The sequence below is a fragment of the Ascaphus truei genome, chromosome 8 (genome assembly GCF_040206685.1).
Source record: "Ascaphus truei isolate aAscTru1 chromosome 8, aAscTru1.hap1, whole genome shotgun sequence".
Classification (NCBI taxonomy): domain Eukaryota; kingdom Metazoa; phylum Chordata; class Amphibia; order Anura; family Ascaphidae; genus Ascaphus; species Ascaphus truei.
Window position 1 is genome coordinate 9,979,266 of NC_134490.1, and position 26,429 is coordinate 10,005,694.

The 26,429-nt window shown below is 44.2% G+C and overlaps 1 protein-coding gene across 7 annotated transcripts; it reads right to left on the reverse strand.

Annotated features, from left to right (window-relative positions):
- Positions 1–2,557: 2,557 nt before the first annotated feature.
- Positions 2,558–26,429, reverse strand: NCOA4 (nuclear receptor coactivator 4). Of its 7 annotated transcripts, none has more exons than XM_075610488.1 (10): positions 26,346–26,429; positions 12,004–12,152; positions 9,960–10,100; positions 9,089–9,177; positions 7,862–7,970; positions 7,557–7,658; positions 6,981–7,130; positions 5,655–6,686; positions 4,975–5,067; positions 2,558–4,310 (listed from the first exon to the last, which is right to left on the reverse strand). In XM_075610488.1, exons 2-10 carry the CDS (start codon positions 12,136–12,138, stop codon positions 4,305–4,307), a joined length of 1,857 nt encoding a protein of 618 aa, XP_075466603.1. In that variant the 5' UTR covers positions 12,139–12,152; positions 26,346–26,429; the 3' UTR covers positions 2,558–4,304. The 7 variants fall into 7 exon arrangements, with proteins under 7 accessions (XP_075466603.1, XP_075466602.1, XP_075466600.1 ...); XM_075610487.1 differs by lacking the exon at positions 26,346–26,429 and adding an exon at positions 13,932–14,074; XM_075610485.1 differs by lacking the exon at positions 26,346–26,429 and adding an exon at positions 13,863–13,985 and having other exon boundaries at positions 6,981–7,106.

Below are 26,429 nucleotides of genomic sequence, written 5' to 3' on the forward strand. Positions count from 1 at the left end.
CTTTTAATGCTGCTTCACACACTGAGGCACGTTGGATACCAATTCATAACTAAATGTCCTATACTTGTACCCATTCCCTGTGACATCACGGAGCTGGTTTGCCCTCATTGGGCGAACCGCTCACGTGACCGGCCCTCCGCTCCCGTGACCGGCCCTCCGCTCCCGTGAGCGCCAAATCTAAAAATTTAATAAGACGCACGCTTGCGGAAGCGTGCGCGAGCCCCTGCTAAAACCGCTCTCATTGCGGCTGCAGGGGCTCACTGCCGAGCAGCAGCGCGCCTCAGCACGGGGCGCTGACCATGCCCGGGCCTAATGATGTGAAAGCAGTCATGAAAGGGATCAAAGTGCATATTTTCCCAGCCCAGTCCTCCAACGCTTCCACTTACTTTCCTTTATCTGTTTCTAACATGGACTGCAGCTCTGTATAAGTTTACCCGGTGGAAAGTGCAACTAGCTGCGGAGGCAAATGCAACTTGGAAGGGGTTTGGCTCCGGTGAAATCACCTCTTGATTGGCTCGCAGCGCACCATGTGATGTTGCCACACTGGAACACAATCGTGTTGTATCCCCTGCTGGCTGACACCACAGCACGAAGTGGGACAACAAGGAGACACTGGGGCCAGGTAGAAAGGAGAGGGACTGGTGAGAGGCGTGTAGCAGCAGCAGGGACCTAGCCTAGCAGTGGTGATACATTGCTTGCCAGCTAATGCAATTACAATACATGATTTTATAAAGCTCGTATTTAGGTGCATTTTTGCAAACACAGCTGGTTTCATTCCATTTTTAATGCACTTGGCCACGATACCTGGTTCATTTCCCAGTGTCAGCTCCCTGTGACTTGGGTAAGTCACTATCTTTCTGTGTCTCAGACCCCAAAGCTAGGTTGGATGTTTCAGGGCAGGGACTGTCTCTTAAAATTCCTATCTGCTGCATACCATATTGTAATGAAGTGTGTTCTGTCCCAGGCTCGCTGTGGCAAGTGAGTAGAGGCAGGCAGCTTAACTCAATACAGTGTTTATTGGGGGTGCAAAACAAATGAAAGGGTACTGAGGGACTACAATGAATGGGAATGGATATAGGGGGTAATAATGGCAGATAGGGATAGCTTTACCGAGAGAGCTGAGGCATGAGACCTGTGCAGGATGCAGGCATGGACTGAAATGATAGGATATCAGTCAGAGGAAATAGACTAGAACTGCACCGACAGGAGAGGGAGCAGCCCAACTGAAAGGGGTGTTTCCATGGCAACAGGGGGAGACCAGGAAATGCTTGGAGACAGAACAAAGCACTTTAGTTTAGGCATATAAGCCCTCAAATATCACACATGGAAAATAAACTGCCACCTTCATTCTAGTCTGCCCTGGATTTTGTATTTGGTCAGTTGATGGAACTTTTAGCTAGGTTTTTCTGACGCACTCAGCCATTGTTTAGAAACCTTGTCCTTTGTATGTAACTTATTCTAGAATCCTTGACAAGTTAAATGTTAGGTGGATTTCTGATGTACATTAGACTTTTTGGTGCCTTGTGAGTAGCACAAGGCTGCCCTCAGCCATGTGCATTGACACAGGTGAACTAATGGCTGATGAGAACTTGCTTATTTCCTTAATCTATCTCAGACCTAATCACTCACTTAGGATAGTCTTGTTTCTATGGCCAAACATTTTTTTTAATTCCTGCACTGTATGAGCCCACCAGTTAAGATTGAATCACATTCCAGACGCTTAAAAACAAAACGAGTTTTATAATGGATAACTGATGTTTTAATACATCACAGTATACTGATGTGATTGATCTCACGTAACACGTAGGATTGGCGGTTTATTCCCATCTCTGGCCGGCTGCCCAATCCTCAAAGTTCCGGTTCCTCCGGCTGTCTGAAATAACACTGGAGATAGATCGCACGGCAGGTGACGTCACCAACTAAGCACACAGCAGCAGACAGATACAAGGATCTGGATGCCATGGGACCCTCTGAGCAGGTGCCACACTTCCCTCAGTGTGAAGGCTTTTATTTATGGACACCATGCGAGTAATACCATGGTTTTTTCTTTTCTTTATTAAAACAAGCGTTTTGTGCACGCTCTTTTTTTCACATCACCGTATACACCTGTGGCTATCACATTTTTCTTGCAATTTAGGACTATGCCACAATAACTTGTATAATGTGTGGTTGAAACCAAAGCTTCAAATAGCAAAGCTAATAAAAAAACAGCCTCGCACAGACCCAAAAGATGGAAAAATGTGTCTGTAGGTTACTGGCTATGAACTTTAACCCATGCTGTGCTGAAAAGCGGTGTAATACAGCAGGCATACGCTTATAGGAGGTCTGTCAAAATTGAAGTTAAAAAAAAGTGCCACTGATCATTTGCATATTTCCCAGAATCCCTTGCTGCAGTGGAAGCATTGCATGCAAGATCGTGGTGAAATAGGTGTGCAGACCTGTTTGAGACATGAATGCGCTCACAAGTGGTATTTTCATTTGCTGTATGCTATACAGTGGATGGTATTACCCACCATAACTTATTTAAAAGGTGTAGTTAACACACAAAATGAGTCCCTTTTATTGCTGCAACTCTTTATTGGGAAAATTACACATACAACTGAAATGGAAACTAGTTTCGCCACCGAATCTTGCACATCAGATTTAAAAAGCATGAATTTGTTTGCCGTTAGGAAACCAGATTGTGGCAGCACCTTCAGACACTAAACAGAAGGAAATCGAGCAATTCATTCTCTTGACCCTTCTGCGACTGGGTGGAAGCCCCTTCAGTAGGAAGGTCACACCCCCCCCCCCCCCAAATAGAAGTACTTTAAAATCATTACAGAAAGTCAATAAAATTAAATAGGGCTATTATATTCCTGTATAAGTATTTAATATAACTTCCTCAGCTATTTAAACAGTACTTAAGACCAGTGGTTAAAATATATCTTCAGGTGGAAAAAGTTTATTTGCTTTACAATTGCCATTTTTCCATTATGTGCAAACATTTAACAGCTAAAATAAGTGACTTGCGGGATAGAAAGTCTTCCAGAAAGGTCACGTATGTAATAGAAACGTGGTTCATGGTGCAGAAAATTATCCCAAACAGTTTCCTTTATATAAAAAAAAGTGGATGTCAAGTATTAGATAAAATACATCCATCCCACTAATAAAACAAGAAATAAAATTTATTGTAAGAACACAAGCTTCATGCCCAAGTAACGAAGCACCGGTCTCCCTGCATTAGCAAGATTGGAGAGATTAGCTCACTTTCTGCCAGTAGTATGCAAAGTAATGTGCGACAGATACACCAGGCACGTTGAGCAAGTCATATTCTAACATGGACCGCACCTTTGTGGTACAGAACATTTTGGGTGAAAGTTTCTGCTAAAACTTTCATTAACAATTTCAGATCACCTTTATTTCTTACAAACAGGTGAATAAAAGATCAAGCCTTCAAAACACATTCCATATGGCGCATAAACTAAACATCTAATATTGCAAATCCTTCACCGCTAGATTGAAGCCACTAGTACCAGACTTGTAATTCAGACTCACGGGAGCAAGAAGTCTTGTATTGTAAGCCTGGCACTGCCAACTGATTGATACTCTCCACAATGCACTGAAGGGGGCCTGTAAATATAAAATAGTAACCTGTAATAAGCAGCCATGGAATTGTTAAAGACTAAGGGGTATGAAAAAAGTGAAGCAACCCGGGGGGGGGGGGGGGGGGGGGGGGGAGAAAAGGGTACAAGATGCACCAATAAAAGAATCCTATTGTTTAACAGGACTTTTCTGATAAAGGTGCAATTATATTGCCCAAGAATTGCTCCCTTTTGCCTTGATACACATACCCCTAAATAGTCAATTGTGGTATTTATTAACTCTACCAAGTATTTTGCCCTTCTAGTTTTAGGGCCATAGAGCAGACAAAACGCATGGAACTTCACAACTGACATTTACACGCTTTTGCAAAACTTTGAAGAAAGCAGGCTGGCAAAACAATGTGGAATCCTGATGTGACATTAAAAGATGCAGCCTTCACTATCAAAATTACTTTATAGTGATACTGATGTTTAATTTGCGCATTAAAACCTTTAGTGCGGGATGTGCACAGAGAAATGTTGCAGGCTCATTCAATACTAAAAAGGTTTTAGTGACAAGACTGTTTAGGCATTTGCTTCACCTTAAACTTGACATTTCAATACAGGTTAATGATCAAAAAAATCTTGACAAAAAGCAGATGGGACAAGGACGGATTGAGATCTTAGTCATGTGCTTGGCAGAGAGAAGGTTGATTGGTGGTTCGGGTTTCATAAGGTGTTTTACATCTATTAAAAGATAATTGCAGAGTTAAGTAGAATCAAACAATAGCTGGATAAGAACAGACTAGGAAAATTAAGTTGCTTCTAAACCAAGACCCTTTATGATCAACAATTCCCATTCATAGTCAGAAAGTACTTTTTCAATGCAACATTAAAATTAACAAGTGCAGAACCTCACGAGATAACAAAATAAACCGTAAGTAGGGTGGCAGTGTTTCGATCACAAATTTAATTAATTTAAAATCAATTTCTAAAATATCCCTCCCTTGGTCTTCTCCACACTGGTAGAAATGGAATGTCCAAGTGGTACGGTATTGCCGGCACTTAATTCTACATTTCTTTTTACTGCAGGATAAGGCCAGTTTAGTTCTGTTGCTTATGGTGGGGCAAGCCAAGTGAATAGACAGTCTGCACACAGCTCACAAGGTTTGTGAATACATTCCTTAGCAGAAGATTTAGTCTGTGATGCAGAATTCCCATCCACAGGTTGTGTGTAAACCTTACCAAGGCGAACCTTTGAGCATTTGTAGATCGCTTCCTAGATAAGCGGTGTTGTATTTTGGCCACTAAATTGGACAATAGTGCATTTCTGAGCTGCTCTGGCTGTGTTGCATCTTATTGCAGTTTAATTAATCCTTCAGTAGTGACCAGATTGCTGGATTAATGTTACCTGCAGGGGGGTACGGTATAGCCACCGCTCCTTGTCAGCTGCCAGCTTCATACAGGCAAACAGGTCACTGACACTAGGGAGACCATAATAGTCCTGAGGAAACAAAAACAGTTTGATTTTATGCATGCAATCTGATCTATACATTAGATAACGTCTCAGTTATACAACCCAAGTCTGCATGCAATGCACCGAGTAATTATTACACCAGATACTGAAACAATTTTGTAAGGAACACACTGGGGGGAAAAAAGCTGCGATTTAGGACTAGGAACATGGGCTGTAGCTCTAAGCAAGGGGGAAATGGTTTTCTTTTGCTTTTTACCCAAGCAGATGATAAACTTTCATTGCTGGAATGCTACAACGCAACTGTAATTATGGCAATCCCCAAAATCAAGAGTATATGAAAAGTACCACATAACCGTCACCATTAAAGTACATTAACTAGTTTCTATTGCCTCAGACTATATCCAAAGTACATTTCTATATACACAGATCACAATTTCATACTACAAGATGAAAGCAGGTTACCAATTGGTAACACAGGATAATTAGGTAGATCTCTTATAGTACGTATTCAGTATATAGTCCTATAAAAGGGTATTGCATAGTACGGCACAGCTGTGCAAGGTAGATTTTATGATTGGCACAGGTCATGGAGTTTGTTTTAATCAGACACTTACATGTGCTTTTTTACGTAGCAACCACTTATCCTCCACTGCAGGCGGTTCTGTCTTTTCCAAGTTATCTGTGTTCTTTGTGGACACCACCCAGTTGTCAGCCTTCAGAGAGAGATGGAATGGGGAGTGTGTTTCTGCAAGGGGACTCTCGAATTTACTTTCCACTGTTTCCTTGTTTGGCTTTTCCTGTGATCTAGACTTGGCAACCCAGGTGGTCAAAGGAGATTCAAGCAATGCTTTAAAATGCTTAAGGATGGGGTCACATTCTTCGATCTTCTTGGGATTGCTCTGGTCTTCTGAATTACTTCTGCAGGGATGCAGCCATATGTTAATGGAAGGTTTTGGCTTCTCAGGTTCTTGGTCTTTGAGCTGGTTTTGTTGGTTCAGTGGAATGCCATTCTTATCTTTCCCTTCCTTCTTCAAGAGCCACTTCCTAACACCCTCCTTCTCACAGCTTTCATCACACATACACTCGGAAAAGTTAGAACATGGCTCATTGGCTTTGCATACATCTTCCACCCTAAACACTGGTGGAGGGTTCTTCAAGAGCCATATGTCATTGTTAGTAGTTGGAGTCTTCTTTCCTCCCAGCTGCTCATTGAGGCACTTCAGATTACCAAGGTTTTCAATCTCTAATGCAGCCGTCTGGCCACCACAGCAATTACTACAGGACTCTACCTTTGGTAACCAATCACTTATGTTGTATTCCTCATTGAATGGTTTCAACACACATCTCCACTTATCCTCTGTGTCTGTTGAGTCTTCTGTTCCCGAGGGGGATATCAGCCACTCAGAAAGATCCATATCTTCCTCCTCTTCAAAATCCAGTTCGGCATCTTCAATTTTCTCGATAGAGAAGGAAAAGCTGGACACTGAGGCAGCGGTGCTGGACACGGAGCTGTCACGCGTGCAGACACCTGTTTTTTGTAGGGGTTCTTCCTTTTGCTTGGACTGTAGCAGCCAATTTTGCAAATCTGCCAGTTGGCCCCAGATCTGCTCTGCACTAAACATGTGAGCTTTGGGCAAGCTTAGATCCTAGAAGAAAATAATAAATAAGCACTAAATCATAACCCAGTACACAACTGATGGCATTGACTACAGATGCAATGCCTACCTACTTTGCTTTTAACCTTAGACTATTTAATTCCTGATCTTTATTCCACATGCATCCCAAATCCTACAGATTTCCAACTCCTTAAAACATTTTTATGCATTCCCAACCAAGACAAATATTTTTTTACTTTTAAGTTCTACAAATGCCTCAATTTTTGGCAACTTAAGCAACAATTTCCAGTGTACCCCAATCACTGCTGAACTGAAGGATTGTACCTGAACAGGCTGGGAGAGTTGTCTAATCGGGAGCCAATCCTGGGGGCAAAAGCTTGGAATGTATGGGGTGGGACTTGGAGACTGGTTGGCAGCTTTGCTTTCCAACAGCCATTCAGAGAGTGGGTTCTTGACAGTTCCAGATATAGGTCGCTGCCAAAAGGCAGAGAAAAAAAGTGCATATATTATAGTTGGTACATGTGAAAAAACAGAATGTTGCAATTCAATTGAGTCAAGTCAAAGGCTTTACCCATCTAGGAAGATGGCCAAATCCGTATCCCAGATTATTTCCAGAAACACAAGATGTAACAATTTGTGCAGAATGTGCTTCCGTTGCAGAGTTTAAAGGAATATCCAGAACTAGGAAATGTTTACTTTTTTGTATTATTATAGCCATGTGTGATACAGTACCAGCTTTCTAGGCCAGGGGCCATATATCAAAGTGCAACGCATTTACATCTCTACCTTTATAATCTTATAAACATGCCACCATTAATATGATATACAACTACAGTTAAACCATTATACACAATTAACATTTATGACCTCAGTCTAAAAAACACATTGGAGATAATTTACCTGTTCAAATGGAGCAACACAGTTGTGCATAAGCCATGGATTCTGGGTCATAAAGCTGCAGGACAGAGAGCCTGGAGAGGCCGTTTTCTCTTGTTTTGAATTCTAGGAAAAATAAATATATATAAAAAAGTGAATAAGCATGTTTAACATTGCACAAGTCTATTACCTATACAAGTCATTACAGAACCATTTGTAACAGAAACTAAAACGGTAGAATAGTGCATGAAAGTACTTTCACCTGAGAAGCGATAAGACTAGTCTCATTCACCATGACCGATTACAATATTGTGACTTTTGGAACTTACCACAGATTTGATAGCACCAAATGTAGTAATAGCTTGGCGAAGAGAAGGAACATCTGCTTCAAAGTTTAGGGCGGAGGATTCCTCTGGTTTAAGAGCAAAGCTGCCCAGTCTAGAGAGCAACATGTACGAGAATAAAACATCAGTACGTAAAAACCCAACTGTACACAACCCTCCATAACAAAAATCGGTACCATCACTCGGTCCATGAAAAGACAAAATGATGTTAACAAGGCAGACTAAGCAATTCCCTGGTCATTCATCTGCAATTCTTCATTGCAATAGAAGCATTTTTCCCCTATATACAAATGAATAAACCATAACAAACCAGTTTGCACCTATAATTTAAGCAGTCTAGGACGTTGCACAGAGACCAAATAACCACAGGTGTTTAGCCGCTGCTCACCTTGCCGCCGGGACATTCAGCCACTTACCTGCCAAGGCAAGTCACTAACCCTAGCCCTTACCCTGAAACTCCCCAACCCCCAATACCAATGCTACACCATACCCGAAAACAACCTCATACCCGAAAACAACCTCCTACCCAAACTCGCCTTCTCTTTGAAGCGGCGAGGGTGCCCCTACGGCTCCTCTCCGATTAGGAGTTGGTTGCAACTAAATGTCCCATTCCGCAATTTAAACCCCTTCTGCTTTCATAGTTAAGGACATGAGCATCAAAATGTAATGTTTCTTTATGTGCCGCAATAAGGCAGCAGAATAGGCAAAGCAACTTAGGCTGCGGTCCCACTAAATACTACAGCGCACGCCTCGCTGTGCGCTGTGCGATCAAGCCCCCCCCCCCCATACCTCCGGTCCCAGTTCCAACCTTGTCGCGCACCTTTCCCCTGCGGCACGCGACATGTTTTCAGGCAGAGGAATTTGAGCTCAGCGTTTGCGACGGAGGCGTGGCCACGCCCCCGCCGGCGGTTCAGCCAAATGAGGGCGAACCAGCCGCGGGATGTCATGGCAACGTCCCCGCAAACCCACCGCCACGCCCGCTCCCGTCGCAAACCTTCCCTCTCCCTTTAGACCGCAGATCACGGTGTAGCGCTGTGCACGCGCCGCCCCCCCGCCGGGCGCGCGTGCCACGGTGCTGACTGGGAACTTACCCTAACCCCACCCCCCTGCAGTCTCGTGCTGCAGCAGTGACATGTGAAGGAGAGTTCTACAGGCCTATGCCTTTGGCGCACTTGTGAACATTTATAAACCCACAGCATCCTTTTCTTTTACCTTTCCAAACAAACAGAGATCTGATTGACCAGATCGTTACTGTGAGATGTTTCCAGCTGGTGGATCAGGCAATTGAACTGTCCCAGCAACTATCGGAACCAGGAGGAAAAAAAAAAAGCATTCTTTAATAAACATAGCCAAACGTCTGTGGAAGGATTCATCCAGTGATCACACTGACAAGAGAACTTAAAAACATATGTTCACAAGTATGTAAATGGGAATGTAGAAATAGGGAAACAAAAATCAGGAGGATAGTCTACTACTACTACTAGTGTGCAAGTTTAGCAGCAGAACTTCAAGTATTATAATGGTAATACACACACACAATAAAGTCTCTGTACTTTATATAAAAGGCTGTTTAAGAGGAACTCCTGGCGAGACTGGATTTTTGTTAGTAGGTTGGAAGCAGTGTGTCCCCAGAGCTGAAAATAAACACGTTTCCGTTCCGGTGAACCCCTGCTTCCTGATATAACGCAGTAGGTTCTGCCGGTAGGAGCCCCGACAGGGCGATCAATATGGCGGAAGTTCAAAGCTCCTGCGCCCTGCAGGCCAATAGGAAGCTGCAATGTCAGCCCTTGTGACTTCCTATTGGCCCACGTAACATGGGAGCTGTAAAATGCACAAGGATACCGTCAGCCCCTACAGGAGGTAAGTATCTCAGGAAAGCAGGGGGTCCTCACAGCTGAAATCAAAACGGTTCAGCTCCAGAGACCCCGTGCTTCATTTTTTTTTATGGCTTAAAAAAAAAAAAGTGTTGCCAAGAGTGTTCCTTTAACTAGCCTGTGAAATCAGTCCTATACTTTAGTCAAGTGCCCCAAACCAGAAATACATTTATAGACAACAATGAAGCCAGAAAACCTCCCACCCTCACCCAGTAGAGTTGATGAGCTTGCTGCTGCAGAGCTTCCTCTTCCAGTTGCTGAATTAGATCCGCTTGCTCCAGGAGCCAGACCTCACGGCTGCGCACGCACTCCAGGTGACGGCTAATGCAAGCGTTTATCCGAGACTTCACCTGTTAAGGAAACAAAGCCACCCCAATACCTGTTATAGTCTATTTAAAACTGCACGTGTGATCTGAAAGTGGGACGTCTATCGGGCGTTGCAAAACTCACGCAAGTAGTGCACCGAATAAGGGGTCATAGGCTTTGTAATCTCAAGTGGCGTTTAACACAAAAGAGCCCTCCTCGTTTTATTTAACAATGTTTGAGTTCACATGGAAAAAATATACTCCTGTGCCTGAGCACACTTGCAATAATAGGACTACACCATAACCTTTTTAAGACGTAGTTCCTCTGGGGAGTTTAAAAAACAGCCGGGTCATTTAGCTTTGCATCATTTCTTAATTTACGCACAAGAATTTTTTAGGCTCACACTGAACCAGTCCTCCTCACATGCCACAGAATTCGCACTGGAGTACAGATATGTCATCTTGTAAACCGATGTGCCAGTACAGGCCATAAATATCCAGTTACCACTCAACACAAAGCTACAAATCACTATTGTTTGGGGCACACATGAATCACTTGGCAAAAACAAGGGAGGAAATAAAGTGGTAAGATAATGTTTATTTAAAAAAAAAAAAAAAAAAAAAACACAACATCTTTGCACAACAGTCCTACTGACAATAAAATAAAAGACCTCACAATTAAAGCGTTAGTGATTGATTGCATGAAGATTACAAGAAGCATCACTGAGAGCTAGTGTGTTATATTACTGCCTCTATATTGAAAAACGTACAGAAACTAGATGTTGTAAAGGACAGATCATTTGCCATCGAAATAACACACAACACACACCACACACCACACACACACTCACACACCACGAGTTTATAGTGCTAGTGACGCTAGCGAAATTGTAATTCGCTTTCCAGCGACCAGGTCTTTGATTGGTTCAGAGGCTGTCACATGTGGCGACAGACTCTGAAAAATAAAATTTGACTGGCTTCAAAAATTTGTGCCGCTCTCGTCGTGCTTACTTGAGACAATGCATTTGTTTAAGCGACGTCACGTCGCTATAAGCGCAGCCTAAGGCCTCGGTCCCGCTGCGCTCGTTGGCGCGGGCGGCGGGTCGCAAGTTCCCCACCAGCAGGGGAATCCTCGCGAGCCGGTCCCGTTCCCCCCTGGCTGCACAGAGCACTACACGCTGTAGCGCGTCAGCCGCTGGAGACACCAGAGAATGGTGTTTCCTAGCGTTGACGCGTGACGTGTGTGGCTGTGAGCCAATGGGGAGGGGAGGCTTTGGGAGGAGGAGAGGCTTCGGGGAGCGGGGAGGAGTGTGGAGTGAAAGCAGGTGAGTGCCCTTTCTCTGTGTGTGTGTCTGAGTGCGTGCCTGTCTGTGTGTGTATGTGCCCGAGTGCCTGCCTCTGTCTGTGTGTGTGTGTGTGTATGAGTGCGTGAGTGCCTGCCTGTGTGTGCGCGCGTGTGTGTGTGTGTATGAGTGCGTGAGTGCCTGCCTGTGTGTGTGTGTGCGCGTGTATGAATGAGTGCCTGCGTGTGTGTGTTTAAACTTACCTTCCAGCTCCAGCCCGAGTCCGTGGAGGGAGGGGGGGAGAGTAGCGGGTCCCTCCGCTCAAGCCACGCCCCCCCTCCCTGTCAAACCGCCCACCTCCCGCCCACCTCCCACCTCCCGCTCCCTACAGACCGCAGATCGCGGTCTGTGTATCTCAGCGCACCGCCTGTCAGCAGCGCAGGTGCGCTGACTCTGGGAGCGGGGCCTTAGCCTAATACAGCACGCCCTCCTATGAGGAACATGTACCAAGTAGAGTGGCAGCTACCGGATTATTATGGTTTGCCCCTTTGAGTGCCTATACTTTATCACAGAAATTGTAGGTCTTGCAACATCTCACTGGATTTGTGCTCCTTTCCTCTAGCTTTTGAGTATTAATCTGCAAGCACAAGCAATTTCTGAAATACCTCTCTTCCATTGTCCTTCACTTGCTGCTCTGCCATCAGAACTGACGAGATGGCCATTTCCAATTCCTTTCTTGCATGGAGACATTTAGAGAGCGGATCCCGGGGGCAGAAACCTTGTTCTTGATTGGAGTCCATTTTTCCCTGCAATCCTAAAAGCAAGGAAACGATTATACATGTACTCCCATTTTGGACAAAGTTAAAAGTTCATGAACTCATTAGATCGGAAAATGTTTAACTTCCACTGCAAAGTCTCAGAAACATTAAGTTCTGGAAGCTTGGCACAAGGCTCGGATATATACCAGTTTGGCATGTAAATAGCAGATGATCCCATGGATTAATTGCATTAGAGTCTTCTGGGTGACCATAGTGAAAGTTCATGATTAGAAGTTGAGACGTTTTTGGAAAAGTGAGAGCAGGAGCTTTACTGCCATTTTAGACATAGAAAAATAGACAAAGCCAAACCAAAAATTCTTACAAAATAAAGTTAGTCCAATGCAGCCCAACAGGAGTTAAAGTGAAAGTTGTATATATGGATGTGTTCAGACTAGTTGATGGGAAAGACTGCTTAATTCAGTGACCTAGCTTCACCTGAAACCATCCCTTAAAATAGCATCAACATACTTAAAATATTACAAGAAATAAATCACAGGGTGGGTCACCATGTTGCTCCTTTCTTCCATGTAGTAATAAAGGATTGAGGGGGTATGATACCTTTTATTGGACCAACAAGTACAGTAGTTGAAATGTTACAAGCCTTCAACCCTCTCAGGGTCGTTCATCAAGGATCATTAACCGAAGAAGGACCCCAAGAAGTAACATTTCAACTATTTGTTGGTCCAATAAAAAGTATCTTACCACCTACTCCCACACCATCCTTTATTAATACAAGAAATAAAGGATCATGAGAGAGAAACTAAAACACCTTTGCACAAGTTTCCAAGAACATCTTCCATTCTAAAAGGCAATTTAAATATGTGCCATGACAATTATGCAGCAGTGACATCCAGCATGGATATGAACTCTTGGACAACGGTCACATCAAGACGTAAGCGCTCGCTTGAAGACGACAAACACCAAAATAATTCTTCTAAGCAGTTTTCCTGACTATATTACAGTAAAAACGCGCGCAAAAAGCTTCCGAATTGAACATTCAAAATACGCAACCTTATTTGCGATAATATTTTACAGCTGCCACAAGGAACACGTAGGTATTTAACAAGATGTTGCTTTTAGAGCGTCAGAATTGTAGCAACCTTAGCTCGCGAAATATTTTTGCTAAATACAGTGAACCCTCGATTTGCACAAATTCGGTCAACACAAATTCACACCTATGCAGTTCTGTTAACAGCAAAATAAAATAAAGTGAGGGGTGATAGATAGATACACACACACACACACGTCATTACATAAATAAGCAGACATACACATGACAGGTATGTACACTACACAAGTTTGATATACATTTTCTAAGTAATACACATGTAAATGTAAACAGTTTTCAGTGCAGCCACAATACAGCGTGTACATAAAGTATTCCTGGAGGGTGCAGCACATAGTATCCCAGTGACTGTATATACCCGGTACCTGCACCGGCTCCCCCCATGCATGGCCCCCTCTCCCGGGTAACCGCACCGGCTGCCCCCATGCAGGACCCCCTCACCCCGGTACCTGCACCGGCTCCCCCCCTCCCCCATGGAGGGCCCCCTCTACCCGGTACCTGCACCCACAATGCATCCCCGGTAACTGCACCAGCTGCCCCCATGCATGGCCCCCTCTCCCCGGTAACTGCACCGGCTCCCCCCATGCATCCCCGCTAACTGCACCAGCTGCCCGCATGCAGGGCTCCCTCTCCCCAGTACCTGCATCCACCATGCAGGACTCCCTCTCACCCCGGCACCTGAACCGGCTCCCCGCTCTCCCCCCGGTACCTGCTGCACAGCCGTGCCTCAACCTCATGCCCCCAGGGAAGACACCGGGACCGACAGCAGCGGGACCTTAGCCCAAGAGCGCCCCTCCCCCTCCACGTCACGCCGCACGTGGGCATGTGCCTACGTCACCGCAGCCGCCACTACCCTGCAGCTGCTGAGCACGTACGCAAAGCAGAGAGGAATGGGGTGGGGGGCGCCAAGTGGGGCGCTGAGGGACGATGCTATAAAAATAAACGACCAGGCTGGAGTCAGCGGCATCAAGTATAACATTGCAGCTATTGTTTGGCCCAGTGCTGTGTACCTTCATCCGCAGCACAGGGGAGGCCCAAGTCATGAGTAACAGAGGAGATTAGAGTGTCAGCTCCTCAGGCTAGAGTGTATGTGCGGCATGGTCTGCTTTACATATAGGTAGGTATGTAGTGTAAAGCACAGCTGTGTGAATCACTTGGTATATAGTGGTGATGTAAATCTAATGAAGGACAGAACACACACACACACACACACACACACACACACACACACACACACACACACACACACACACACACACACACACACACACACACACACACACACACACACACACACACACACACACACACACACACACACACACACACGTAAATGCGCTCTTGGGAAATTAGCAAACATGACAAAGTGTGTACAGTAGTGAAGTTTGTTCCCCTTTTACATGCAATCACACAAAACCACAATATGTATTTTTGGAACTTCCGGGTTTTCATTTTTCCGGTATAATGGGGTATCTGCATTTTAACGTGTTCCAATATTAAAAATAAGTTGTTTGCAGGTGGAAACCTCTGTCCCAAAATGCATTTTTACCCCCAGTTTCCACAACAGTATCAACTAAATAGCGGCCTTACTACTGCAACTACGTGCATAGCGTCTTTACTACTGCAACTGCAATAGCGTCTTTACTACTGCAACTGCATGCATAGCGACCTTATTTATTTATTTATAAAATATTTTACCAGGAAGTAATACATTGAGTTACCTCTCGTTTTCAAGTATGTCCTGGGCACAGAGTAAAACAAATAATACATGGTTACAAATACAGTTACATAAATGAACAGGGTATCATATCGTGAGGAACCTGACGAAGCTTATTGCGAAACGCGTAGTTCCCTGCCGGAGCTCATTGACAGAGGGACCCAGCACACTGCAGGACATCCGGTAGAGATCCCCCTTTCCGGTTCCGCTGCCGGACGCGCCAGTTGGAGCAAAAAACGGAGGAGGAGATCGTGCAGGAGTGCTCTGAGCGGATGATGCTGGGCAAGTGAATTTGTATATTTGTTTAGTGTGAGAGTCCTTTTTTGTGTTTGCTTCAGTGCATCACCTACTGTCTAGTGCATTGTGTTATTGTGTCATACATTGTTTTATACTTTTTAAGCACCACAACATGTATGCATAGTGTATGCACATGTCTTCACTGTTAACCCATTAAAGACCTTTAATTCATTTTGGTTTGCACACTTCTTTTTTGGTCATTTGGGATACGGGGAGAGGAGACACTCACACACCACAACCATCGGGGGACAACTCTGCTGAAACAACAGGACACCATCCATATAGGACATTACCATCTGAGGGCAAGGACTCACATCAGGCCGTGTGAGTTTAATGTATATTTGAGACTCCAGGATATGAGTCTGTATTTACCCACTCCAGTCAGCGTTGAGGGAGAGACACCACACAAGCCCGTGTGAGTCACTGGATCCATATATTCTATGTATTCTGTGATTAGTTAGTGGGAACCCACCATCCATCCCACCACCGTTCACTCCTACCCCACCCCCAACTCCCCTTTCCCACTCACCCCCTCCCCTTCCCCCCAATCCCCCTTTGTGGACAAGATACACTAATATCGTGTTTTATTCTTCCATTTTTGTCCTGATACTTCATCCGGATCCACTATATTCGTGAGGTCCACGAGGTTCGCGCTGACCATCTTCACACCACTACTGCCATGCTGAGAAGGACACGGGATTCCCTTCTCCAAGGTCAAGCAGCAACCACAAAATCAACTAAAAGGGCCAGTATACGTTTTTCTACACACCCTTTTGCACCACAAACACAAAACCATATTTTATATTTTACATTTTTAACAGAGTAAGGCGTTACAACAACTTTTTAAGCCACAAAATTTAGGGAGCGCCCCAGTCCAAATAACCCCCTAAAGTGTGAGACAGTCTTAGATTTGAAAGAACTTAAGCTGGTGGTGGATATGAGAGTCTCTGGTAGGTTGTTCCAGTTTTGGGGTGCACGGAAGGAGAAGGAGGAACGACCTTACTACTGCAACTGCATGCATAGCGACCTTACTACTGCAACTGCATGCATCGCGACCTTACTACTGCAACTACATGCATAGCGTCTTTACTACTGCAACTGCATGCATAGCGACCTTACTACTGCAACTGCATGCATAGCGACCTTACTACTGCAACTACATGCATAGCGTCTTTACTACTGCAACTGCATGCATAGCGTGTTTACTACTGCAACTGCATGCATAGCGACCTTACGACTGCAACTACATGCATACATAGCGCCTTACTACTGCAAGTACATGCATGCACATCGGACTTACTACTGCAAGTACATTCATATTTCAGAATTATACAAGGGGTAACATTAACCTCATTTATTTTGCCGACCTATACACACAGTGCACAAGCTGTCACACATTTTAATCTGGTCTGTATCTGTTACATATGCCTATAATATATAGGATATAACTGTGCATTGTATGTCTTTATTTATATAGCGCCAAAAGTGTACTCAGCGCTTCACAAAGAATACAGTACAGGGAATTAAAATGATACAATAAGTGCAGCATAGACAATAGGAAAGGAAATCCCTGCCCTCAAGAGCTTACAATCTAAGAGACTGTGCATGCAATGTCTTGTATATAATGTACAACCCTGTTCACTTAATGTAACTGCATTTGTAACCATGTGCCTGTCATCATAACTCTGTGATACTGGGAAACAAAAGCACCCTATTTGACAGCACTCGCTGTATATGATGACGTAATGATGAATTACTTAAAATGTAATATTTTATTAATCTCAATTAAAATAAGTGTCAAAACATTGAAACCAAAAACCAACTGACATTGGTGTCAAAACACAAAAAACAGACAACAATACGTGATACTAAAACTGTATACTAGGGGGGTAAGGGAAATCTAACTAATCTGCTATATAGCAGACAATAAACTCACAAGTATATAGGAGTTAACCCCCTAGTGCAGCAATGATAGGACTTAAAAAGCCTGTATAGTTAGAACAGGTAACGTAGGACTGATCATGCACATGTATATACTGCAATGAAATACCGGGTATATAGCAGTTGAATGTTTACACAAAAGATAGTAAAGACCTGATGGTATCAAAAAATGGTCTAATTAGTCTGAAGTTAGTGAACCCCTATAAGGAACATTAGTATGCCTAAGAAAGCTAATAGCTCAGAATATCAATATCAAAGATATGAATCGTAAATAGCAGGCACAAGAGCTCACAAAGTGTGATAACTGGCTCTGGGGCACGGATCTAGTCCGTAACCAGTTATAGCCCCCTAATATAATGTGCCATATAAGCACGCCAAATCTGAGGCAGCAGACAAATTGCAATGTGAAAACAAACAAACATGAAAGAGGGGGGGGGGAGGTTTTGACAAATGCAGCAGTTGTAATCAGCTGCTGCGACAGAACAAACAGGGTGGAGTGATAATACACAAGCAAGTAAAACACCCTAAATGCAGCAAGGTTATATCTATAAAGCCAACATCATGGCTGAGAAAACACAGTAGTGCTGCAGTTGGTACAAAGACATCAGTAGATCATACAATGCCTTAGTTAAGTTTGTTCTTTAATGATTAAAAATGCAGGGTACCTTAGCAGAATAAACTGGATGGAGTGGTGAATACACACACACTTGAAACACCCTGCTGCCTCAGGATTTGGCGTGCTTATATGGCACATTATATTAAGGGGCTATAACTGGATACGGACTAGATCCGTGCCCCAGAGCCAGTTATCACACTTTGTGAGCTCTTGTGCCTGCTATTTACGATTCATATCTTTGATAGATATTCTGAGCTATTAGCTTTCTTAGGCATACTAATGTTCCTTACAGGGGTTTACTAACTTCAGACTAATTAGACCATTTTTTGATACCATCAGGTCTTTTCTATCTTTTGTGTAAACACTCAACTGCTATATACCCGGTATTTCATTGCAGTATATACATGTGCATGATCAGTCCTACGTTACCTGTTCTAACTATACAGGCTTTTTAAGTCCTATCATTGCTGCACTAGGGGGTTAACTCCTATATACTTGTGAGTTTATTGTCTGCTATACAGCAGATTAGTTAGATTTCCCTTATCTCCCTAGTATACAGTTTTAGGATCACGTATTGTTGTCTGTTTTTTGTGCTTTGTCACCAATGTCAGTTGGTTTTTGGTTTCAATGTTTTGACACTTATTTTAATTGAGATTAATAAAATATTACATTTTAAGTAATCATTACATCATCATATACAGTGAGTGCTGTCAAATAGGGTGCTTTTGTTTCCCAGTATCTAGTTTGCTCTCTCCCCCCTATATTGCACCGTTGTACACTATATATGTTTTTGACCTTTTATAATGTAGGCAGATGCGAGGGTGTCTTTCCCTTTCCCATTTCCCCCAGTTTGTAATATCATAACTCTGTGCCCAGGACATACTTGAAACCGAGAGGCAACTCTCAATGTATTACTTCCTGGTAACATTTTATAAATAAAAAAATAATAAACATAGAATGGACTGGTTTGGCAACAGCTGTTACACAGGTCACTCCCACCCTATGCTGAAGCAGTTATCTCCTCAGACAAGAGTTAAACCCTATCTCAACAGCGGCCACTTTGCCAACCAACCAAAAATTGCTTTGCGGTGTGTGGGCCATAAAATGAGGGAGGAAAACCCAGGACAAATCGCCCATAAACAGCTTCAATCTATTGATGATGCAACTATTTGGACAATCTGAATTTCTTGGCTGCAGGACATAGTCCATCAATAAGGCCTGGGACATAGTAAAGACTTTGGTGCTGCTGCTCGCTCTTGCTTGCTGCTGCTCGCTCTTGCTTGCTGCTGCTCGCTCTTGCTTGCTGCTGCTCGCTCTTGCTTGCTGCCGCTCGCTCTACCAGGAACTTTTTGCTGTCCTGGCAGAGGAGACAGCAAGCGCGCTTGGGAGGCGGGTATCACTGTGTGTGTGTGTCACTTGGTAGCTGTCAGCGTGTGTGTGATTGGGTAACTATGTGTGTCACTTTGAAGTGGTCTGTGTGTGTGTGTCACTTTGAAGTGGTCTGTGTGTGTATGTGTCACTTTGAAGTGGTGTGTGTGTGTGTGTGTGTCACCGGGACGTGTGTGTGTGTTATATAATATTTTAAAAATTAAAAAAAAAAAGACGTGAGAATAAATTATTTATTAATATTGTGCAACTTTGATAAATATATACATACACCACACACACCACACATATACATATACACACACCACACATACATACACACCCACACATACATATATGTGTGGTGTATGTATGTGTATGTGTGGTGCGTGTATGTGTGGTGTGTGTGCATGTATGTGTGGTGTGTGTGCATGTATGTGTGGTGTGTGTGCATGTATGTGTGGTGTGTGTGCATGTATGTGTGGTGTGTGTGCATGTATGTGTGGTGTGTGTGCATGTATGTGTGGTGTGTGTGTGCATGTATGTGTGGTGTGTGCGTGCATGTATGTGTGGTGTGTGCGTGCATGCATGTGTGGTGCGTGCATGTATGTGTGGTGTGTGCATGTATGTGTGGTGTGTGTGCATGTATGTGTGGTGTGTGTGCATGTATGTGTGGTGTGTGTGCATGTATGTGTGGTGTGTGTGCATGTATGTGTGGTGTGTGTGCATGTATGTGTGGTGTGTGTGCATGTATGTGTGGTGTGTGCATGTATGTGTGGTGTGTGCATGTATGTGTATGTGTGGTGTGTGCATGTATGTGTATGTGTGGTGTGTGCATGTATGTGTATGTGTGGTGTGTGCATGTATGTGTATGTGTGGTGTGTGCATGTATGTGTATGTGTGGTGTATGTTTGGTGTGTGTATGTGAATGTGTGGTGTATGTATGTGTATGTGTGGTGCGTGTATGTGTGGTGCGTGTATGTGTATGTGTGGTATGTATGTGTATGTGAATGTGTGGTGTATGTATGTGTATGTGTGTATGGTGTGTGTATGTGTGGTGTGTGTATGTATATGTGTGGTGTGTGTGTATGTGTGTATGTGTGGTGTGTGTATGTATGTGTATGTGTGGATGTATGTGTATGTGTGGTGTGTGTATGTGTGGTGTGTGTATGTGTGGTGTGTGTATGTGTGGTGTGTGTATGTATGTGTATGTGTGGTGTATGTATGTGTATGTATGTCTATGTATGTGTATGTGTGGTGTATGTATGTGTGGTGTGTGTATGTGTGTATGTGTGTATGTATGTATGTATGTATGTATGTATGTATGTATGTATGTGTGGTGTGTGTATGTGTATGTGTGGTGTGTGTATGTGTATGTGTGGTGTGTGTATGTGTATGTGTGGTGTGTGTATGTATGTGTATGTGTGGTGTATGTATGTGTATGTGTGGTGTGTGTATGTGTGTGTGTGTGGTGTATGTATGTGTGTGTGTGTGGTGTATGTATGTGTGTGTGTGGTGTATGTATGTGTGTGTGTGGTGTATGTATGTGTATGTGTGGTGTGTGTATGTATGTGTATGTGTGGTGTGTGTATGTGTGGTGTGTGTATGTCTGTGTATGTGTGGTGTGTCCCCCCCCCCAGCTATGTTCCAAGCCACTGGGAAAGTCATGGCTACACCCCTACAAGTCTCTGGCAGCGCACAGGCTAAACCTGTAACCCCTCTATTTTATTCTTCTGCAGGATTGGAACCGGGAGGTCCTGCGGAGGAGACACATGCTATTTTCAGCTCCAGGGAAGACCCCCCACCCAGAGAGACTTAATGGCACCAAAAGCACAGATTGTAAGCTTCACGGGGCAGGGACTGTGTGCAAAATCTCTGTAAAGAGCTACATAAAACTAGCAGCGCTATACAAGCGCATGCTATTATTATTACATCCTTTCAAAGGCGATTTAGATAGCTGTCCAATAGGAAGCCGCAACACTGTGTTGCACCTTCCCATTGGCCAGAGATTTAGCAGCCATTTTCTCTCCCCTGGAGGAAAATTTAAAAACCTGCTCATCATCTTCGCACCAGAATCTGAAAACAGCACGTTTCCTCTCCGGAGAACCCGGGGTAACCCTTTCGGTGCCCCAAGACATAGCCACCATGTCATGGGTCTGGCACTCCAGGGGCGTAGTGGCTATATCATGCCCTTAAAGTGCTCGTTTTCCAGAGATCTTGCATCCTGCATTTCCGTGGTTAAGTGATGCTGCCATTATGGCGGTTTGCCGGAGGCGCCGTGGCACTCAAGGGGTAATTTTTTATTTTTTTTTCGAATTTTTAAAATTTTAAAAGGGACCTCACACATAGGGGAGGGGGGAGAAGGATTGCCACAGCTTTAATAATGTAGAGTGGCTTCCTCACTTAATGTATTTATTACTGTATGTACAAACATTTACATTACAATTGCACACATTTCTACAGAAGAAAGCTAAAGCCGCATAAGTGGAAGTCTTCCAAGTTACTGTTGTTATTTTTTCTTCATTATTACATACATTTCCACATCACACAAACCAAAATATTGCATCATTTTTGCGCTCTGCCCTCTGTGTACATGAAATGCCACGGAATAACTAAAGCCATTCGGCATGTAGATCAAAAGGTATTTCTTACATTCACATTATCTGCCAAAAGCATGTGGCCTGCAGTGTAGAAAATATCCTTGGTGTTATTTTATAGCTGCCCCATACCCTGTAGGTCTTAAAGCAGCAAAACACGTGCAATCTTATTTTATTACTAAATCAGTTCTGTGGTCTTAGATACTACTTACTGCATTTATTTATTTAACTCTTTGATGCCATGTTTAGTGAGTTTTAATATACTGAGCCCCTTTGATTTCTATAGCCAGCTTTAGCACACCTCCCCAGCAGTGCAAGTTCTTTGCAACACTGTTGTGTTGTGATAATTTGCCAATATTCCCTGCAGTTTGAGCTGCAAACAACCACTAGATAATGTTACTGTAGTAATAAAGATACATTATAGCTGGTGAATTACACGGACTGAAGGGTTGAACTGACAAGCAGCCATTATGTTAGGCACACAATCAGTATTTATAACAGGAGCGCCAAACGATTGCCAGTTTAGGTAAGAATGTGGAATTATACAGTGTCACAAGATTTACTTATAAAAATAAGGGGAAAAAAGTGAGAAAGTATGTTGTTTCACTCAAATTCAGTACAAAGGTTAAATTATTTGCACAATGTTTATCAAGTATTGCACTTTTTTTAACAAGCTAATTGTCTTTAACAAGCAGACTTAAATCGTTTCCTTCTGAGCAAACTAAGACCTCGTCCAGGGCGAGAGCACGCACACTGGCGCTCGAGCGCCGTGACGTCAGGAGCTCGCTCATGTTGTCCGGGAGATTCCTGGCCAGGTAGTTGTGTGCGTGCCCGTGATGTCACGTGAGCGTTTCGCCCTCATTGCCGAGCTGTGCACGTGACCAGGGCATGCAAAATACAAAATATTTGTCTGTGCAAGCATCGCACTTTCCCACGCTCACGTGCAGCATGGACCCTACAATTTACTTTCATTGTTTTGAACGCATACGCTCTCAGCCTGGACGCGGCCTAATGTGTACACCGGGGTGGGCAACTCCAGTCCTCAAGGGCCACCAACAGGTCAGGTTTTCAGGATATCCCTTCAGCACGTGGCTCAATCAGCGGCTGTAGAAGACTGAGCTACCTATGCTGAAAGCAGGGATATCTTGAAAACCTGACCTGTTGGTGGCCTTTGAGGACTGGAATTGCGCACCACTGATGTACACCATAAGGCTGCATCCACTGTGCCGCTGACCGCGCACAATGAATGCGTATGTGTTCGGCCACGCTCTACCAGACAGATCATTTTTCTTCCAGGCGCGCTTAAGGGTCACATGACCTTCAAATAATCAGCGCCAGCCACTGCTCGGCCACGGCAGCTTGGGCCTAACAGAAGGGAACAGCCAGGGAATATCCCACCCAAGTCTTCTTTGCTCACCAGGTTTACAAAGTTACAATATTTGGTTATATTAACTGGGTGGAATCTATTTTAGACTAGAAAGACTAGTTGTACAAGGCCTCTCCCACAGTATTGCTACATGGCAGTCATTTTGTTCCTATGCAAGAGGCCCCAAAAACCTTGTTTTTCCATAGGTGACGGTTAGAAAGCAGACCCCGAGGCGGCCCTTATTTGTGAGGCACGCAGACTCTTGAAAGCTTTTTTGTGGACATTTTTCAGAGATCACATATCACAGTCTTTTTTTTCCAGCCAGTAAATGCCCTGCAGAACATGCAACGAGACTTAAACCCACAAAACCAACGGCTTGCAACACACGGTCAACTAGTTAGGTAACAAACGGGGGCTTTTATTTCAATTATCCCTTTCTGAAATGCCTGAATGTAACATTGCTGCCATATAGGCAAGCAACATCAGCGGACGGGTAATAGAGCATTATTACTACCTGTAGAATTAGTCATAGAAAATTGCACTTTAACTGTTCCTATTGTGCTCTATTACAAGCTTCTCAATCCTTAGCTGCCCCAAAACACTGGCAAAAGTAGGTGCCACCTGCCCACTGGCATAAGTAGCTAGATCTTGGCATAGAATGCAAAAGGTATAAAGCAGGGCCGGCCGACTCCAGTCCTTAAGGGCCACCAACAGGTCAGGTTAAGGATATCCCTGCGTCAGCACAGGTGGCTCAATCATTGACTGCGCCACCTGTTCTGAAGCACAGATATCCTTAAAGCCTGACCTGTTGGTGACCCTTGAGGACTGGAGTTGGCCACTGCAGGTATAGACACACACACACACACACACACACACACACACACACACACACACACACACACACACACACACACACACACACACACAATTTGAAGACTTTTTTTTTTTAATCTGGTGTTGGAAAACAACGCTGGAAATTCATGAACCTTGAATACGGCTTAACGCTCTGATCAAGGAGTCAGCCTGTACCGGAGGTTAGTGAAATTACCTGGCCATAGTTTTAGAAGGTTTTCTAACCAACATTCATCAGTCACACAGAGCTACACCATCAGTCACGAGAACAGCCTGTACCAGCAGGCATCAAACACAGAAATGTCACACAAATGCATGGCAACTACTAGGATATGTACAAGTATGTATTACACAAGTAAAGTACCACTGACAAAAGTCAGTTCAAAGGGACACCTTTAATAGCCAATCGTGGTAAAAAGAGTGCAAGCTTTCAGGACAACAAAGGATAATTTTTTACCTGCTCTAAGGGGCCTTTGTGATGCTGAAACCATTAGTTAGCCATTAAGAGGGTCCCTTCTACCTTTTATCTATTCTACAGCCTAATATAGCCAACTACATGATCACCAACAGAAGATAAGGGAACTAAGGCCGAGTTTATACTCCGTGCGTTGGCGCGCATCAAAAACGAATTGTAGACTCCCTATGAGGCTACCCCTAGTGCTCACGCGCGCACTACGGAGTGGCGCAGTGGCTAAGCAATGGCCACGTCAAGGCGGCGGTTCAGTCAGAGGGCAACCAAGCCGTGTGACGTGACGTCACGGCAGTGCCGCCCCCCAATCGCTAGGAAGGAGATTTTACAGATCGCTTGTTCTAGGGCCACACGCCATGTGCGCTCGCGCAAGCAAGCGGACTCTATAATCCTGCCTAACGCAGGGATTTTAAACTGGCAGCACTAAGCCGAGGGGTTCTCAACTCCAGTCTTCAAGAACCCCCCCCCCCCTTCAAACTCTGTGTCATTGTGTAAAGGCTGCGGCCAGGGTGAGCGAGAGCACGCGGGCGCACATTCTGCTCGGGAGATTTGTGTCCTGCTGGTTGCGTGCGTAGGGGGGCACGGCCATGATGTCACGGAGATGGTTCTCCCAAATTGGACAAACCGCTCCAGCAACAAATTTACTGGTCTCTGCAAGCAGCTGGGCGCCGTGCATTGTAGCAGTGTGTTTGATCGCGCTGAGCGTGAGCGCTCACGCCTGTGTATCAACACCCTGCCGCAGCCCTTCACGGAGCTGCACCTTCATAGTTCATTTTGTGCCTATGTGGGGACTGCACCTTTATAAACAGGAAACACTGAAGAGAGCTATAACCGCTCATAAAAGTCCTTGAAAGGTTTTCCTGTCCCACACCAAATGCAGAAACCACAAGCACTCTGATGCAGGGCGTAGGAACGCACACACACCTTGAAGGTTGTGTTCTGAAGAACCCAACTGGGTATTCACAGGAATTTCTTTAAAAAGCTGCATTATAAGCCAAGCTATGATTAACCCCTGCACTGCCAGGACAAGCACAAGCTTGAAAAGAAGGTGTTAGGCAAGTACAGAGCCTGCAACCCACTGCAAGATAAGACATTATAAGCAAGGAATTGGTCTCTATCACACACACACACACACACAAACTTATTAACGCCTCAATTGGCACATGAAAGGACGAGAAATGTCAGAAGACACTTTTAAGCCCATCATTTTGAAGAGATTATGTGTTTAATCATTAAGCGCCAAATCGTGTGAGGTATTTTTTTTTATACACTACAAAATCAGCACTCAAGCTGCAACAGAATAGCCCTAATGTCCCCTTGTTCTTGGACGAGGCCAAAAAGAAGCTAGGTTTGCAAGACCTACACTCTGACAATACGGATATACAGAATAGCACAAAGGTTTGTTCTTGCAGAGCATCACTTATATTTACACACTAACAGCCCCTTCATTATAGAAATACTGAGCCCTATGGTATACACCAGGAGTGCTGCACTCCTGTCCTCAAGCTCCCCCACCACCACCCACCCAACAGGACAGGTTTTCAGGATATCCCTCAATCTCAAATTGATCTTAAGAATTTATGAGTATGCATGACTGTATAGATGTATGCACTTATGTATACAGTATGCATGACTGTACAGATGTATGCAATTATGTATACAGTATGCATGACTATCAGCTACACTACTATTACTCTTTAGCACTGATCTCACTTTGTCTTGTATCTTAGCTCTACTATATCCATAGCACTACAGGCTGTCAATGCACTCACAGTCGCTGCTCACAGAACCCCTCTCTCCCCTCTAATTGCCAAGCGCGCATGCGCAGAAGTCAGCTGCGACTGACCCCCACAAAGGACATGAAGAAGGCGATCAATCACGCCGGTGCCAGCCGCTCACTCACCGCTCTGTGTCCGCGGGTCTCCGGCCTCCCGCTCTGCTTTCCCCGATTTATATATCCGGGCTGGGAGGTGGGGGGGGGGGATGG